The 19,375-nt window shown below is 39.1% G+C and overlaps 1 protein-coding gene across 2 annotated transcripts in view; it reads right to left on the bottom strand.

Moving 5' to 3' along the window:
- Positions 1–19,375, bottom strand: part of atp1a2a (ATPase Na+/K+ transporting subunit alpha 2a) — a 57,508-nt gene that overhangs the window by 28,942 nt on the left and 9,191 nt on the right. For both annotated transcript variants that reach the window (XM_086273258.1, XM_086273257.1), the window contains exons 6-12: positions 19,085–19,219; positions 16,595–16,712; positions 12,420–12,688; positions 10,590–10,788; positions 9,491–9,600; positions 3,324–3,458; positions 1,218–1,297 (exon numbers count right to left, since the gene is read on the bottom strand). In XM_086273258.1, coding sequence (XP_086129384.1) covers positions 1,218–1,297; positions 3,324–3,458; positions 9,491–9,600; positions 10,590–10,788; positions 12,420–12,688; positions 16,595–16,712; positions 19,085–19,219 — 1,046 coding nt within the window. The remainder of the gene's footprint in view (positions 1–1,217; positions 1,298–3,323; positions 3,459–9,490; positions 9,601–10,589; positions 10,789–12,419; positions 12,689–16,594; positions 16,713–19,084; positions 19,220–19,375) is intronic.

Below are 19,375 nucleotides of genomic sequence, written 5' to 3'. Positions count from 1 at the left end.
GACATGTAGTGCCCTCTTTTTTTCTGTGGCTGTACAGCATAAACTGGAGACCCCTGTAGTTCACAACTCTGCTTTGAGGGTTTTGTTTTGTTTTGTTTTGTTTGCTTCTTTTAAAAGTAGATACTTTCTCAGCATAAAAGGGAACTGACAGCTCACATGAAAAAAACCCTTAAAACCATGGTAAAACAATACTCTCATACAACAACTCTTATTAACCGTAAAGTGGAGAAAATAACACAAAGAAGTAAACTGACAGTGGCATCCAGGCTTTATTGTGCCTATATGAAAAGAAGGAAATGCAACAAGATTTTGACTTGTCAGAGGCAAACGTTAAAAAATAAAAATAAAAAAATCAATTCCCTTCAACTTGCTACAAGGCATCCACCACACAGTGAAGCAATGCAGAAAGAAAATGAAGCTGCTCAAACAGGATTACAAGAAAACAAAGGACCACAACAAGAGGTGATGTTGCATTACCAACCGCTGGCCAGCTATTACATCACGTTAGAGTTCCCATTAGCAGTGCGAATGCAAGCAGAAAGAAGGCTTTGAAAGTATGCAGCTCCCCGGGGACTTTCGTAGTTAGTACTTACCCCCGGGTAGAACTTTTGCTGCAAAAGTAGCTGTTAAAGTACAATAACTTTTTCCACCCCAAGTCATACTGTTTTTTAAAACAACTATCATCTTTTTTTTTTTAAGGGAAAAAATAAGTTTAATTTTAGTAAAATAAATGTCAACATGATAGAATAAGAAAAAATGTTCTTTCAGGTAAGTTTAACTTCACATTTTTCCCCTGGTCATCTACCGCCCACCTCTAGTGACTCTGCGCCCTGCCGCCTCTAACAGTGGAGCATCCATCAGACTGTTAAACAGTGCCAAAATGAATCCCAATCATGCGGGTGCATAAATGTTAAGTTTTCTTAACCTGTTCCCACTTGTAAATATTATGCATGAATAAAGACAAATTAAAGGATATTGCTGCCATATTTTAAACAAAGCCTATGAAAAAAAGATAAAAACAACCAGTTTTATTATGTTGCTGGATTTTAATCTTTTCCCTGACAGTAACAAAGCAATATATAGAAAATTAACAGCCTGGATAGAGTCTTTTTTTACCGCAACCACAAAGCAACAGGAAACATTAAATGAAAAACGAGTCAAATTTTGTGCTATTTTCCTACTGAGACATATAATCGATCCATTATTGATTAACCAACCTGTCCAGGATTCTTTCGGGAGCTCCCTTCATGACCAGAATATGACCAGCGGGATTGTCCTCCGCTTCATGGATAGAGAGCTAGAAGAAAACGCACAGGAGGAAATGTGAGGACACTGTGGGATTTGCTTTAAAAACAATACACACATGCGGTTCATTGTGGATTGTCTATTGTTAGTCTGATTTTTTATTTATTATTTTTTTTATTTTGTTTTCACTGCTGTCATATTTTCCAACTGGTTAAAAAAAATCATCTCAAGGTTGAATTGACTGAGTGTACCTTGAAAGTCATATGTATGCCTTATGTTGAAGGGACATTCATTTACCCAATTGCATATATTCCTCTGGTGTAGCACCTTGCATTATCCCTTCCCCCATACCTACAGTAGTTTGTGTGCACACACTCCCTCACACACACACACACACACACACACACACACACACACACACACACACACACACACACACATTCCCCAAGGTAATTTGTATCTGAGTCACAACATATCTAATCTCAGAAAACCAGAGCAAAATTGCTTTATTTCCCCTCCCCTAACACAGACGTGCCTATTCTAAGTCAGGGAACAGGTGCACAAGATGCATGCGGGAAGTACTTTGTTTGCTTCAACACTGCTGCTGTGCAATTCATATGCTGGTTCGAATCTCCACACAAGCTGGGAAAGACTGGGTGTGGAAAAGCGAAGCGAACACACATCTCTGTGCGTTAATTGTTACACTTCCCCTGAGCAAGGTGTTAATGCTCTGCGTGATGGCTTCATATAGTTCAGTATTAACTTTTGGCTCTGTTGGTGTTGACTGTTAGAGGACGGAGTGAAGCATGTGGATTAACGTAAGACCTTTCACAACTGCCTCTCTACTACAGATACTGGATGGGAAATGTTTGTTCAATTTTATTAAAAAAATAGCTTCTCCTCAATTTTTTTTAATCCACTTTGGTGAAAAAATAATATTACAGAGCATGCTTGTCTTTGCTCAGACTCATAAGAAGCTACCTCTGCAAATGTTTGATATTGTCTAGCATGATGGCAAATTTTAATTAGTGATGTACATCCAGGTCTTCTCACCTGTTCTTCTCCCGGCATGTTAGGCCTTTTTATTCAGGCACTGTTTATAAGCAGGTTACCAACCCATTTACAATTCAATAGCATATTCAACATACAATAGATTTACAAATGGGATTTCTGTGCATTGAAAGGCAACAGCAGAGCACTTTCTTAGTATCCCAGCCAAGCCAGTTCATAATCCTGATGTATCTTTCTAACATAAATAAAACACATTGCTTTAATGCTGCAACCGTTTTTCCTGTTACCAACAATGCTGCATTTGTGGCTTGTTGGGCAGCTTCCAAGTATGAATGCGTGCAGCAGTGCGAATTTTAAGCAGGGTGTCTCTGGTAAAAGAGCAGACATGTTCAGGCTGCCTTCCCTCAGTAGGAAAAGGTTAAAAAATGAATATGCATGATTTAGTTCTGGCATATAAGGAAAAAATTCTGTTTTTTTCCTCTCATGGACGTCTTGGAAATCTGTGTGAAAAACTCACCACAGCTCTGACAGAACTGTGAAAGATCATTTAAAGTAAATAGAGGAATAACCTCTTAATTGAAATGAATGAATAAATAAAATGAATACATTAAAAATAAAACCACTGGAACTGCAACCCAAAAGATCTGGACCCATACTGACATTTTAAAGACTTTGTCCTTGTCTTTCACTAAGTTTCATGGCATTATTTGTTTTTGTGTAGTCTTGCTCACACTGATTCTAGAATCTAGAAATCTAGATTGTTAAAACATTGTAAAAATTTATTTTAATACAAAAATTGACAGAAAAGCAGTCAGTTTTATGTGATAACATATGTTAGTGCAGCTTTCATAAACATAAAATTGGTCAAGATTAGAAATAAATACCTCCTCTGGCTAGTGAGCAACAATATCTATTTACATAACAGTTACTCTATTACATTTTTAGGTTGCTTAATATATGTATATATACAAAAACCCAGAATGCACAGTAATAAATTTCAGCCTTGTGTTAATTTTCTCATCAGTTCAAGCCCAAAGCCATGACGTGACACTAGTCTCATGCAATACCTGATATTTGTTGGTGGAGTTGAATGGGATCTCTGCCACTTTGGGGTTTGCAGCTCTCATGTCACGAACACTCCCACAGCACACTTCGATGGATTTCAACAGAGCTGACTCTGATGCGTCCCCCGCTGTCTCCCTCTGGGGAAACACACACAGGAGCACATTAGCACAGTCACTAACATATGCATATTAGGAAATGAGTGTTGTCTGTCTCATTGCCTGTGTTTATCGTACTGCAGTGGAGGGAAGCTTTGGGATTATGTGTTATTTAATTGATTAAAACACTAGCTGAGATACCCGAGAGGACTTCCTTTACATCCATTATGTTTCTTATTAATTATGCAGGTAGTGGAGTATGATCTGAATTACCAATGCTGGCCACAATATTGTTGTCTAAGTTAATAACTTCATGTTAAAGAAGTCAATGTTTTCCCCTTTTTAAAAAATCTACAAGATGAGGAAGAGTTTTATTAAAACAGCCCAGTTTCTTCAGGAAAAATATAGCTAATTAGTTGGCTACATATGCTGTTTGTAAACTCTCAAGGGCAGCTTCTAAAGGTCTTGATGATTTTCTAAATAAATATTGTTGGAGGAAGACATTTGAGTATTGCCTGTTGGCAATAATCAGCAGCAAATTGGTTGCTAAGATTGTAGTAAATGAGTAAATTATTAGGTTATATTTTTCCAATAGTGGTGTGAAAAAATAATATACTCAAGGAAATTCAGGAAGAAAAGGTTAATTTTGATGCTTGATCTATTTATCTGGCATGTAGGGCAGCAACAAAGACTTCACACTTCAGTCTGTAGCGGGGCCAGTTTCTCAGATATGCTCCAGCTGTAGCTGGGGGTCTTCAGCTCTGTTTCCACAGACCACCCACATGTGTGTCGCCGGTGGTGAAGAACTGTCCTTGATGGAGTTATTTTCTCGAGTGCCTGAGTAAACCATATTTAATTAAAGCGCTCCTTAAATCATTTGTCCTAGCTGTTATGATGACCTATAAAAATCTGAAGCCACTGTTTATAGCCGTTTCCTTAAGACGATAGAAATTCATCTGTTTAATGTTGCTTTTATATCTAAAACGTGATCTTTTTCTAACCCCGACCAATTAATTCTACTAATTCTAAATACTGAGTCCAACAAAACACAAGCTCCAGTATAACAAATTATCTCAGATCATATTCATTGAGGTCATTGAGGTTGATGGCATTTTTTTCCTGTGTAGCTACATGTGACCTTAATTCAAAAGAAAAAGCTTCATAAGTCTTAATATTTGTAAACTGCTTCCACATGAGGACAGATACAGAGTATCTTCAAGTATAAGCTACACTATATGTGTTTGTACTATCGCAGATGAAAGACATCCAATGAGAAAGAACCGCGGCAATATCTTTGGTCATGGCTGGAAAACAGATTTTAATATTCCACACAAAGAGGCCTTCAAAGTTGGCTGTTATAACAGTCTGTGACTAAAAGCAGCCTGGGAAAGAAATTTAGAAAGACCATCTTACAGCGTGTCTGCTGATAAGATCTACATCTGCTAACCAATGAATGGGAAAGGAGCTGGGAGATAACGCGCTGATCAAAAATATATGGGTGTCAAAGTGGAAAAAAGCAAACCTAATGTTTGGGATTCTAATAAAAAATGTAATTTATTGAGCTGTGGCAGCACAAGATTGATGTGTCCTCTAGCTGTTTTCAAGGAGGTTGTAGTATGGAGCGAAATATCGTGGGAATTGATGCCTTGTGGGGAGTGAATCAGTGGGTACAATCTGCATACATCAAACTTGATGTTGTACCTAAGCTTATTAGATCCATGTCTCAGAGTGTGTCCTGCAATAAACTTTACACAGATGGTAAGAAAGCCTATTTCACGAGTCTCAAAGTAGTATTATTCTCTTTTTCCTAGAAGCAGCTTGTTTGATATTTCTTTGTTTTTCGAGGTTTATCAGCTTTAACTTGTCTGATAAAGTTGCTTGCTGTGATACTTGGATAATTTTAGAGAAAATTCTTTTTTGATAACCTGTGAAATCCACCTTCATAAAAATTCCATGATAATAACGGCATTTCAAACCACTCTTAGAGCCAATTTATTAAAATCCATGCTAAACTGATTGACCTGACACCCGATACACCAGTGGGAGCTAAACCAAGACAAGAAATTTCTCTTTGTTTCTGTTTATTCATTCATGAACGGCCGCCAAACAAGGACACGCACTCCACAAGATTTGTCCTTGTTTGTGCCTTTTCATGAATGAATAAATAGATCATGGAAATTCCATCTCCTTTCCCGAGTAAGATGGGTACTTGTTCGCGTAATGTTAATGGAGCCTCGACTGCTGTGTTCGAGGGCTGCTGGGATATACGCGTGTCACTTAATCCAAGGAGCAAATCTGCCCACCTTGAGGGGTACAGAGGCTGCACTGGCACCGTCTGCTCCCATCTGAGTCAAGAAGCTGTAATCCCTGTCACTGAGAGCCATGCTGAGAATTTCTTTAGGTCAATGTAGCACAGTTTGGAGGGGCAGCAGTCGGTAGAAGACGGAGATATTATTGACTTACCTTTCCAGCAGTGTGTGTGTGTTTGTGTATCTGTGCTGGGGGAGTCATTTCCAGGGGTGCATTGGATTATCCTCTGTGTATGTGTATTTATGTGTGAGAGAGATGCCAAGCCAAGTGTCAAGTGGTACTGACAAATTATTTTTATGGGTTGTTTTCATTCCCCTGTGGCTGCCATGCAGCTGAGGATGGGCTGACCACAGGAGAGAATACAAACTATCTTTGCTCAAGTATGGCATAACAAGAAGGTTTGGTAACCAGTCCGTTAAACTGAGATAACAACTTCAAAATCTGATCAGAAGGGCAGGGAACATAATTGGCATGCTGGCCCCATCTTTTCCCTCTCGTCTCATCCAAGAGATGTTAGAAGAGACAGTGAGAAGGGAGAGCCTCGAAATTACCAGAGACCCGAACCACATCCTGTACAAAGAGCCGGAGCCGATACCCTCAGGCAGAAGGTATGAAAACTCAACATGTAAAAAAAAAATTCCACTCTCAGGGATCTGTGTAATACTCTTTCTGATAAGAGACACAATAACGGCTACTCTAATGTAAAGCACGGTGCATACGTTTCTTTTGAAGTGTTTACACTTTTCTTGAGCATAGTGCCATTATGCTTTTCAGCGTTACGCATTTCAAAGGAGAACATTGTGCTTTTAACCTCTAATACACTCAGTATGGGAGCTGATGGCGTGATTCATTTAAAGATAAAGTGTATGATCATTTAGAAAATATACATATTTTATATGCTCATATTTGAATAATGCAAACAGCAGTTGCGGCATTTCGTGCTGTTGTATACCTACGCTGCATTACATTTCAGAGGCAAATGTTTTCCTTCTAGCTTCGCTACATTTATATTATTTATGTACGCCAGTAAATTTTCAGATTGAGATTTCAAATTGAATCTCTGTTAACAATGTTAACCTTATAGATTAAATTGCCGGCAGTATGTGCAAACGTTTAAATTAGCCCCCGTTTGAACAACGTGCAAACTGCAAACGCCAGATATATGATGTAATAAGTATTATAATAACATGATCAGGTCTATTCTTCTGCGTGGACTTTAAATACATTTTAAATTATTTACTTTTACATTTTTTTTTATTAGGGTCTTTTACACTTATACTACTTTTACATGGCTTTATTGCCACTTTTAGTTAAGCACATATTCAAGCATATAAATCTTTGATCGGAAGTATCACCACTTTGTCTGCATGGAACATTAAAAGAGGCTAAGATGTGTAACAAGTGCTTTGATTTATGTTACAAAAGTTGCTGCTGTTTGACTCTGCTTTTTGCATTTTTCTGTACTTTAACTTTAAAGCTATTTTAGCAACAAATGTGTGTATGTGAAGTTTATCTATCTACGCCTGTGGGCACAACAACAGCACTTATAGGTTTAACAGTTTTCAGTCTTGTCATGAATTAAACTGACAGCAACCCAAACATTTTTTTTAAATCTTTTTTTAGCTTTAGTGAGTGAACACTGATTTCACCACTTCTTATTTTGGAGTGACAACTCAGCTAACACTTCCCACATGTTGTTAAGTTCACCCTACTGGCAAACCATGTTGTCAAAAATCATGTCATGAATAATGTGCATGCATTATTTGATCCAAATATAAAAGACCCACTCAGAATGCCTTTGGATTAAACTAAAAGTGGTATACTCCACCTTTTTAGGGAGTAGAGATAATTCACAAAGCTGAAATATAAATGCAAAGTTTTCAGTAACTTGATGTTATAGCGTGATCGCTGCTGTGTTGCATGGTATACATGCGGCAGGTACATATCTATTTTTCATGCTGCATTGCATAGAACCACTTATAAATCCCAAACAACATCTATCTTTCAGTACGGCAGGTTATTTTTTTCTCCAAGGATGGTGAAGCGCATCCTTCCTTACCCTGTTTTTGATTGGTGAATACTCATTGCCTTCATTGGTTGGTTTGGCTGGGTTTGGACATGACAAGTGATGACTGGCTGGAGTAAGCCAATCAGAGACAGGAGGAGAGTGGGTTATGCCCACACAGTGTATATAAAAGATAGATGTAGCCTCTGGGGCTAAAGCCTTGAACCTCGGTTCTTTCTGCCAGCCAGCAGTGCGTGACTATTTTGGTTGCAAAAAGAAACCTGGTAATAACAGAAGCGTTTGAGAACATGCTCATTTTCTCTTGATTTATGACCTCTGTAACATTTCCTTGACATGTTTAAGTCTCAGTCTCTAGTCTTACTGAATACAACGTGATTTTTTTTTAATATGTAAGCTTCTATTTAAAATAAGATATATATTTTAAAAAGTGCATGCTTTGGACTTGTGATTGACAAGTCACTAACTTATGAATGTGTGGTGTCACATCCACCCCTCAGCTGGTGACATACGGTTTCAAAAAAAAAGGAAGATGGTGATGGAAACAATGTTCAACTTAAGGTTTTAAAACAAGAGTCAAACTTATGTGTTAGGTAATGTAAGAGACATATAGTGTCTTCAGTGCTACATTATATGTGTCCAGTGTTCACATTCTGGTAGAGCACTGAGTCAGGAATCGATCAGTGTCCCTGGTTTTGGTTCTTGGGTTTTGAGTTTTGTTTGCTTGTTTGTTTGTTTGTTTAGTTGGTCGGTTGGCTGCTGTGCTAAACAAGAAGTATATCTTCTTGATTATTTTGAGGTGAAGTTTTATATTCTTGCATTGCCTTTTTTGTTATCATTCAAGTATTAATTCTTGTTGTATTTAAGCTTTAGTCATTGCTCAGCGTGTGTATGGCCTCCAGTTTCTTCTTTAGTATTTAGGAAGGATTTTGGATTCCTGTCTTAACTCAATAATTATTCAAATAGTGACTTTTATTTCTTGTAATATTTTGGATCTCGGAGTCACATTTTGCTTCAGATGAGTGTCAGCTTTCTGACTTCACAGAGTACAGTCACTTTCAGTTTTCCTTGCCCTCTGTTTTGTCTGGCATTGCCGCTCTGTGTAAATTAATTCAAGCATGTTTAAAATGTACTTTCCTATTTCACGTCTCTGGTTCATTTCCTGTTTTACTTTGCTAGTGTTTTTTGTGTCTTGTTTTCAGTTTTACTTCCTCCCTGTCTGATTGTCTGGATTGTCTGTGCCCATTTCTTGTTATTCTCCTATGTCTAATTCCTAATCAGTTGCCTGTATAAATTGTCCTGTCCCTGTATTTGTCTTGGTCATGTCATCCGCTTATGTCTGTTTAGTCCTGTATTGTTCTGCTTTGCTTTCAGAGTTCCTCCGTAGAGTTCTGGTCTCCCTCGTGCCTTGTGGATTAATGTTTGGATTTTATTGTATTGGACTTATCTGCTAATAAAGCTCGCTTTTAGTTGGATTCTTCACGCCTCTTCTGTGCTGCACTTTGGCTCCTTTACACCTCTGCCCTCCACACACAGCACTGTTTGTTCAAAAAGCGTATTCATATAGCTGCCTCTCCCTCTTTTATCTGAACCAAATTCACTGTGAATACTGCTCCTCTTCTTTGGAGATGAGCAGAGGATATTGGGGGGAAAAATAAATATTATACATACTTCTTCAGGCACCAATACACCAATAAGTGTGAGTGAGTGGCAGTATAAATATATATATACTTTCTTTTACCATTACGATGGGAAGGTGCGCCTGTCCGGGTTTGAAAACAGCTCTGTTGCAGAGGCCAGCCACGCGAGACAAAGCAGTCCAAGTAGGAGAGCTCTTGTCAAAACCCAAACCTGAGAGAATAGGAGAAGGAACTGTGTTAGGCTTTTTTTTAAGTAGGACTCATGCAGTATTTATGCTATGGACTTAACTCTCAGTTCACAGAGTACAACTGAATATTGTAGCTAAATAATAGAATCAGGGTCAGTTAAGTTGAACAATCACTGTTTCCTTGACAAAAGTGATTTTTCAAATCCCCAGTCTCTAAAATGCCATTCATTTTTAACTAGAGGGACTCAAAATAAAAAGGTGTTTGGAAATGACTTGTATCAAAATTTCAACCCTCCCACCCAATTGCACTGAAAATGACCTTCACTCTACTGCAGGCGCCTGCATTCATTTTTCATATTTTCCTGGACTGTGTACAACGTTATTGTGGAAACACACTGACACACTATGGCTGGGATTGTTGAGCTTGACACGGTGCAGTACAAAAGGCTAAAAAGACTGCAGCAGCTGTAAAAATCGTCTGCATACTTTATGGAGAAAAAAAAATTGAACACACTGTGTTTTTCGTAGCTCTTGCCTCGTTTCTCTTGTACAGCCTTTGTCAGCACCACTGGCTATTCCTTGTATGAGTTCACAATTGTCTGACTCAGGACTAATTAGTATTCATGGAACACCTGTTTTTTCTCCTGCCAGACCTTTTGGTTATTGCTAAAAGCTTCTTTAAATTTTGGCTCGATTTTCCACAGGAGTCAAGAATCCGATTGGTTCCGCAGAAGCAGTCTTGCAGAGGAATTCTGGGAAAAGACACGTTTGTAGCTGAGGGTTATGCCGCCCACCGCATACCGCTGCTCAATTAATCCAAGCAGTAGAGTGAACAGCCTTGTTGGTTGGCGGTGTGAACATTGGACAGATGAATTTCAGCAGGTGGTCGCACTCCCCCCCCTCCGCATCCCCCACTCCATCTCTCCTTTATATCTTTCACTCTCCAAGCTCTCTCTCTCTCTTTCCTTACTTTCCCCCTTGTTTTCCTCCTCTCCTTTCATCTCAGTCTTACCAGTCTGGTCCTCGGTGGTGTCCGCATCATGGATCTGGTTGTCGAACCACATGTGGGCCACCGTCATACGGTTCTGGGTCAGCGTGCCCGTCTTGTCGGAGCAGATGGTGGAGGTGGAGCCGAGAGTCTCTACGGCCTCCAGGTTCTTTACTAGACAGTTCTTCTTGGCCATTCGCTTGGCAGTGAGAGTCAGACACACCTGGGAGGACAGTGGGAGGTGAGGGCAGAGAAAGAGTAGGGGAGGGAGAAAAAGGAGAGGCGAGGATGGATGATTGTGAAAGCATGTGTACGCAGCGGAGCATTCAAGTGTTTGTGCATGTGAAACCATGCGTGGTCCGGGTACCTTCTCAATGAGAGTGTGTGTATGTGTGTGAGGATCTCGCTGGTTAGTTAACAGCAGGTGAACAAGAACATAAAAATATGATGAGTGGACATAGTCCATATGTCACCCACATAGCAACTAATATATCACACATAATGTACACACAAGCATTTTCACACATACCTTACTGTATGATGTATTTAAAGGGAATGCAACTAAAGAAACCAGCCACTGGAAGTTAATTTATTTTCTGCGACCACTGAAATGTCGACTGATGGCATTTAAAATGCCAGCTGGCATCCCCCTCAACCTGCTCTCTGTTTGTTGTTGCAGAAAAAGTTAGCTACATTTTTTTTTTTGTAAGAACAAGATTCGGTAATAAATCACTTTGCTGTGTTCTGTAAGATCATTAGACCTACACCTAACATTCAGCGAGGGTAAATTAGTGATAGGAAAAGCACAGGTGTAACTAATAACATTGATGATGGCTTGGTTCCACGTAGATGTGCCAGTAAACCGTGACAGTGAGCCAGCAGGCATGCCATCAGGGCTTTGGAACTGGCACATGCAAACCTGCACTAATCAATATGTTTATGTCAACAATATCAAATGGGTATGAAAGCAGCTGCTCGAGATGAAAAGCCCGTGGGAAATTAATGCCACCTACTGCTATTTTCCTAATTTTTGTAAAGCCTTTAAGTCTTTTTTGTTTGTTTGTTGGTTTCATTATTGCTGCCTGTGATCTTAAATTCCCATTATCAATAGACACAGACAGACTTCTGCTATACATATTTAACAGGTGAAGAATGTCCATCAAAGCTAGAAAACAGAGCTTAAAAACAAATGAAAACTTTCCATTTTCTTACAGTAATTTCAGAAGCTAGTTTCTGATCTTCCAAATTGCAAAAACACAAAGAAAGCAGCTTTAAGTAATCATGCTAATGATACCTTGTACAACCAAAAGCTAGACCGCAATCAAATGTACAAAAAGTAATCCAACATACCCACACACTACAGTCCACACACTAGTCAGCTCCTGCCTCGCTCTGCTCATTATGATGGTTCTTTACAGTTTATTTAAACAAAATCTTGCTGTTGATGTAAAAAAAAAGTACCTGTAAAAGCCCCCCCTGCAATCAACCTGAATCATATTCTTTGTTTAAAACTACCATTTCAAACACCATTTTGTATCTTTGTGTAGCACAGCCAGTTTTTCTTTCCCACATGGCTCCATTCACTTCCTTTTCCCAGAAGCATATTATGGAGTGATCTTGCAACAGGGGATTATTGTAAACTGAAGTGCACATTATGTCATTGCAGCAAGGACAGAAAGAAGCTGTGGAGGGACATAAACTCTCATTAAACCTTTTAAAATGCTCGGCTATTTATAGAAAATCTTGCAGATATATTTTGGAGAAAATCATTATTATAAAACTTATTGTTCTAAAAAAACAAAAAACAAAAAAAAGGGAGAGAGACGCACAAACACTCAGATACACTATACTCACAGTGACAGTAGCCAGAAGCCCCTCAGGCACATTAGCTACAATGATGCCAATGAGGAAAATGACGGCCTCCAGCCACGTGTATCCCAGGATGAGTGACAGGATGAAGAAACTGACTCCCAAGAAAACAGCCACACCAGTGATGATGTGGATGAAATGCTCGATCTCGATGCTGATAGGTGTCTGGCGGACCTCCAGCTCAGATGCCAGAGTGGCGATGCGACCCATCACCGTTCGGTCACCGGTGGCTATCACAATGCCACGAGCTGTACCTACAGTAGGGGGTCATTAAATTTAAATCAGTCATTCTGTTTACCACAAAGGGACATTACCGATAAAATTAGTTCAATGTAACTGCCTTGACTCAGTTAAAATTGGTTTACAGGAGATTTCTGTTCTGCAGGGCATAATACTGTAATTAGGATGACTGTGCAATAGATAAAACAAAAATAGGCCACCAAAAAAACAGCAAAACATGAACAGCTGCACAGTGGAGACAATATGAATTAAAATAAAATGTGATCATGATTTCACTCACTGGCCCTCCTTCCAGCAAATAGTGGTTATATCCTTGTTTTAAATGTGTAACTAAAGTTATTACTCGGATGTAATACAGGGTCTCATTCCAGTCTTTAGTGTAATTATGAAAAAGATTATCTAATAGTTGTTTTCATAAGCCGCTAGAGGAACAAGTACGTGTGAAAATGCTCTTGTGCTATGTCTCAAAGTACAGCAGTAACTATTAAATGGGAGTTATTATTTTGAATCTGAAAGAACATTTTAATGGCTTGCTTAGTCATGTAAATCTGACAAGTGAAGGTGTTTGAATGTGAGAGTGCAAAGCTGTGGTTGGTCCAAAGGGGAAGGCTGCTATGAAGCTATGAGCTTTGTTATAAAGTCTTGCTGTCAGTGATTTCTTTTTTGGTGGGGGTACAAACTGGCCACCTCTCATTTCTTCATATATTTCTAGGAAAATGGGACATACTTCCAGGATTTATTGAAACATCCTGAAGCAGAGATGGAAATAGACTATGCAAGACAAAAAAAGAAGAGTTTGCACAATTTTAATGAGTTTGAAACTCAATATTCTGTCCAACCATCTCTATGCTTCAGCACAGCTTGAACTCCTTTGTGCAAGCTTTCTTCTGTTAATGACGAGTTGAACCAAAAATGTCAAATTTTGACTCCTCGCTCCCATAAGACCTGTTGCCACTGATTTTCCGTGCACTACACGTGCAATATGACACACCTCAGCCTTTCCTCCCTGTTTTCCTTCCTTAAGAATGGCTTCTTGACAGCCACCTTTCTACAGAGACATTTCTGATGAGGCTTCAGTGAACAGTAGATGGATCATCTGAAGAGTCAGATGCATCTCTCAGGTTTTGACAGGTCTTTGCTGAATTATTTTTCTTAAGGACATGACTGTCAGATACTGTTCATCTGCTGTAGATGATTTTTTTAAGGCTGCCACTTCTTTGTCCTCCACTTGTCCAGTTTCCTAACACATTTCAAGGACTCACTGCACATCTTACACAGATATGCCAAGTTTTCAGCTAATAGCTCTTTGGGAATCACAATGTTAGTGCAACAATACTATTTTACGGCTGTCAGTCCGTGTTATGTTTGACATTTTTTGTTGGTTCATCTAAAGAAATGCAAGTATGTGTTTTTGCAAAGTGTCTAAAGACCCAATTTAAATTTGATTTTTTTGGTTCGTTTGTTATGTGTCAACAAAGCACTGCTTCATCCCTCGAATTTAAAGTTAGGTGCCTTTTTTATGCCTGAATGATTCGTAGATCAGTGTTAGGAGGCTTTAAAAAAAAGTTAAATATTAGGAAATGAAGGGTGGCTCAAAGTTTTGCACAGTACTGTAAATATGTGTCCTAAGCAGTATGTGTGAGGTATTATCTGATCTTTTAATAGAAATGTAGTTCCTGGTTGTCAGTGAATCAGGCAGCAATAAAGAAAAAAACTCAAAGATATTTGTTGGGAAATGAAAATGCATGGTTCTGTTTTCCTGACATTAATATTCAAGTGATTAGATTTTAGCCACTCATGCAAATGCTGAAGCACACAGGAAAGCCTCAAGGTGCTCTAGACCAGAAGCCTGAGGTCCACATTCTGCATTAAATAGATATAAAACATTCACCAAACTCACCTTTTTTTTTTTGTGCAATTAAAAGTTAAATTAAAGTCTTTGGATGATTCATCAGTTCAGTAGTTAACAACATCAGTTTGTTGCAGTCGCTAGTCAAGAAGCATCGGTTTTTCAAATGATGGCTATTTTTTTAAGACAGCTCTTCACATGAGAGGTCGTGAAATTACAGACCACTAGGTGTGAGTTACAGCTTTCAGCTGGGTGACCAGATGCTCTCACTGCTGTAGTGAGACTCAGAGTCATATGCGCAGGGGAAAACAAATGCTAACAGCGTGGATACCGTGGGCACTGCAGACGACGTGCTCTAATGTGTAAACAATGAGGAGGTTCGATGGCGAGACATAACTGGCTGTAGAGCAGTGATAGATGGAGGTGAATTACAGGTGTTGGCCAGTGATGGGTGCTTGGATGGACTGAGCAGATGCTCGAGAAAGTGGATGAGGAGAGAATCCAGATAAGCAGACTCTACCTTATCCTCTGAAATGTGAAAACTGTGAGTTACTCTGGGCAACCAGCACAGTTTCTGATAGAGTTTGTTTTCCGGATGTAGGTATGTCTTTGATTTTTGCAGAAAAACACACTTAGTTATATACGATAACAAACCACAGATGTTGCAAATTAATGATTAATTGAATTTTAAATGTGAATCTTTTATGATTTTTAATCGAATAGACATGCAGAGGTCCATTTTCAGCAACTGTCACTCCCGTGTTGCACTGGCACATTGTGGTAGCTAATGCAAGTTGATCACGTTTGAAGGCTAATTTATCATTTGAAAACCTTTTTCCAATTATGCTGGCACAGCTGAAAACTGTTCTGCTGATTAAAGAAGGAAAGAAATATCGTGTTGAGTGTCTGTAGCATCACCCTCTGTGGGTTTGATTATAGCCTTAAAATGTCCCTCAAAAAATAACTTTCTTCTGAAATTCATCAGAGTGTAAGAAACGAAGAGTATTCTGTGTGCTAAATTGCCAAAAAAAAAAAAAGCTTTGTGCAACTGTGCTCTACTCGTTTACAAACCAGCACAATCTGGTGGGGACAATTTAATGAAGCTTCCTCTTGAGGACCTGAGCTGTGCTTCTTAAACTATACTTGTAATCTTGCTCAGTTTCTCCCACGTCTTGTTCTACTCTGGTTAGGGCCACTTTGCAGTACACACCTTTTATATGCAATCCTGTTTCTTTTTAGGCCTCCAACTGAATAGCCTTCGATTTTAAAGACTTTCAGAATGTCCATTACGTCTGAACACATAAAAGCCGATCTTCCACACACCCAGCCAAATTTATTGTTTCTTTAATCAGCACATCTTTCAGCTGTGCTAACGTAATCAAAGCCCGTTAACATGCTAAACCTGCATTAGGGAACATAATGTGCCATTTGAACACAAGAGTGCTGAAAATGGGCCTCCATACACCCACACAGGTATTCCATTAAATTACAGCATTTCTGACTGGTTTAATGTTCAATTAGTTGGAAACAAATGTGTATTTCAAAAACAAGGACAGACACTTCTGAGCTTGTAGATAAGTAGGATGTACTTTTTTAACACTTCACTTTCATAAAAAAAAAAAAAATCTTTAAATTAAGTCAGAAATGGCTCCACAAACGTGTGGCCAAAACGCAGATCTTCAAAGATAACATGCAAGTGTTCAGAACTGTTTAAAAAAATCTAGCTTCTAAAACTTCATAATAACTCCATCACCATTAGATGTTCTTCTAATGTACATCTTGTTCTAAGATCTATCTGATAAATCTGATAAAATCCCTTTGAAACTTTATGACTGACAGCCACTGACCACTCAAATTCCCAGTGATTCTATCTCAGATGGAAATGCTTATTACTAATCCTCATGCATTCTGCATGAGCAGCTACACACTGCGTGGTGCAGTGTACGGATCATGTACTGGAACACATTCACCGATGGGTGGTAAAGCAAAAATGATGCTGATCTCCAGATGGCTTAAAGGAAGACATTTAGAGCCGATAAGAGACAATCTTGGCCAGATGTGGCCTACTGACCCTCGACACAGTTGGTGGAAAAGAAACAGATGTTGCGGGTCTCCAGAGGATTCTGGTGCGTGAACTCCGGGGAGCGCGTCTGAGGCTCAGATTCTCCCGTCAGAGAGGAGTTGTCCACCTTCACAGGGAGAGAGAGAAAATGGATGTGAGCGCGGTGTTATCAGAGAGACTGAAGAGGTGAAACTGACAGGCTGGAAATGGAAAAAAAGGACTTTATAACAACAAGTGATATAGCGCTCTTGTCTTGTCAAAACTGTGTTCTGATCTAGGTGCTCGCTGCAACACGGTGTAGAAATTTGAACCACTGAGAGAAACCTTCACCCTATTCGGCAACAGCAAGTGCAGCTGCAGAAAAAGCCTTTGATATTTTCTATACCGGTAGCACCTACAACATTATCTGATTTCCACACAAGCCATAAAAAGCAGATAAATTAAACCCAATTAAATACAGGTAAGATATTAGACTTGGTAATTTATTGAATGAGGAAAATGATACAATATTACATATCAGTGAGGGAGAAAGGTGTGTGAAACTCTAGGAGTAGCATTCAATTTAAAGGTGAAATAAATCAGGGATGACAATTAGGTGAGAGTGAGCGCCCTGTTTTCATGGTAGGTTTATTCCCATCCCCATGTAGAAAATGTATTATGGCTCAAACAAAGGAGGATCTGAGAAAAACGGATGTTCAGGATCATCAGACTGGGAAAATGTTGAAATGTATAAGCCTTCTCTGGAGAATTTAGACAACTTCGTAGTCAGACAGACAAAAGAAATTAAAGATCTTTGTTGCTCACTTCAGGTGTGCTCAAGAAACAAAACAAAACAAAAAATACTACAGTTAAAGGCATTTGGTAGTCTGCCTGGTCGGTCACAAAGGAACTCAATGTGAAAGGCCTGTTTTACAGTGGCTAATGATTCCACCATCAGAAGACTAACTAAACAACACTGGTGTATATAACAGGATTGTAAGGTTTGTGATGCCCATCTGCATGTTTGCTACCAACTGCTTGAACAAGAAGGCTGTTCTGACAGTGCTTTATGGATCGGTTCAATGAGAAGTGTTGTAGAAAATATACATATAACGTATATTCACTGACCACAACGTTAGGTGCACTTGTTCAACTGTTGGTGCAAATATCAAATCAGCCAATACCTTGGTGTATGGTCAAGATGACCTGCTCAAGTTCATTTAAGTGACTTTGAACATGGCACAGTTGTTGGTGCCAGACATGCTGGTGATAGCTGCTTAAAGCTGAATGCATCACATCAAGTTCAAATGATCTCAAATCGGTTTGTCCAGCATGACAAAGAGTTGTAAAATGGGCTTCAGAGACATCAGATCTCAAGTCAACAAAGCACCTTTGGGATGTGGTGGATTGTGGATGTGCAGCCAACACATCTTTTTGTCTTCTTGCATTTGTGGGGTTTTTTTTCCATGTTTTTCACTTTATTGAAATAAAAAATTCAAAAATTATTATTTTTGAAATATTATTATTATTAGTAGTAGTAGTAGTAGTAATGCATAATAATATCATGTCAGTGGAAAGCCCTGAGATAGACACTTGTGTTTCTAAAACCTTGTTGAATCCATGCCATGAAGAATTTAGTTTATGTTTAATCAGTGACCAAGTCAGATATTTTTTATTTCAGTTATCTAAACTGGTCCTCTTTATCTCCTTTTAAGACCTTTGTCAGAGTCAGATGAACCTTTAGGTCATATTTATGCAGAAAATATTAAGAAATGTCCAAGTGAGCGCGCAGACCTTACTCAGACTCGACATAAAAAAAGACGAAAATTTAATCAAAACCAGATTAATCTTTCACACAAAATATGTATACAAAATGCCCTTTCCCTGGCTCATCAGTATGAGATGAATTCTACAGGAACAATCTGACTCAGTTTTTCATTAAACTGCAAATCAGAAGCAGACAACTAGCCGCTCAAGCATCGTGTTTGAATGTGATTACGTGGTGTCTTGGAAGCGAGCCATAATGAAAGCATTTTCTGGGTGATGTAAATATGGTCATAGCTAACACAACAACAGTTTTTGCATGTACAACTGCACATTGCTTGTTGGCAGGGGAAAAGGCTTTAACAAGAAGATGTTTAAAAAAAACGTTCAGGAAACATTATTGAAATCATTTTTAAGGGAAACTGGGAAAGGTGGAAAGTCTGATTACTGCAGCATTGTTGTGGGTTGGTGCATTACTTTGATCCAGACTAAAATATCTTTCAAGGACTGACAGCTGGTGAACAGTTTATCACAAGGCCAAATATTTTATGAGTTATTTGATTTATTTATCATTCCCGTCCAAGTCACCTGTACTTCGTTTACCTGCAAATGTTTGCATGCTCAGATGCTCTTTATGATAAACAATGTGCTAGAAAAAAGAGAAAATAAGGTAGAAATACCAAAGTCAGCTGAGCTACTGTAATCCCACTGCGACTTCCAGGTTCCCCAGGGACGGGCCCAGCACCCCTCCCCTACCTTGCATCCGCTGGAAGAGATCACTCGAAGGTCAGCTGGGACGCGGTCTCCCCCTTTGATCTCCACCAGATCTCCCAGCACCACAAGGTCTGCATTGATCTGCATCTTCTCCCCCTCCCGGATCACCATCGCTTGCTGGCATGGAGAAAAAAAGAAGATCAGGGAGAGGGAGTGTGAGGAAGAGAGAACGTCTGGGAACAGAGAGAGGATTTAGTCAGATGAGGAGAGAGGAGCGATATAAAAAGAAGAGAAGCCAGGGGGTATGGAGGTATGTAAAAGACAGATATAGAC

Source organism: Aulonocara sp. 'chitande type north' Nkhata Bay, linkage group LG18 (assembly GCF_057382095.1).
Source record: "Aulonocara sp. 'chitande type north' Nkhata Bay isolate Kocher_YH1m ecotype deep benthic linkage group LG18, A_spYH_male_GT1.1, whole genome shotgun sequence".
NCBI classification, from domain to species: Eukaryota; Metazoa; Chordata; class Actinopteri; order Cichliformes; family Cichlidae; genus Aulonocara; species Aulonocara sp. 'chitande type north' Nkhata Bay.
Note: the sequence above shows the minus strand (reverse complement) of the source record. Positions and strands in the feature narration are given on the sequence as shown.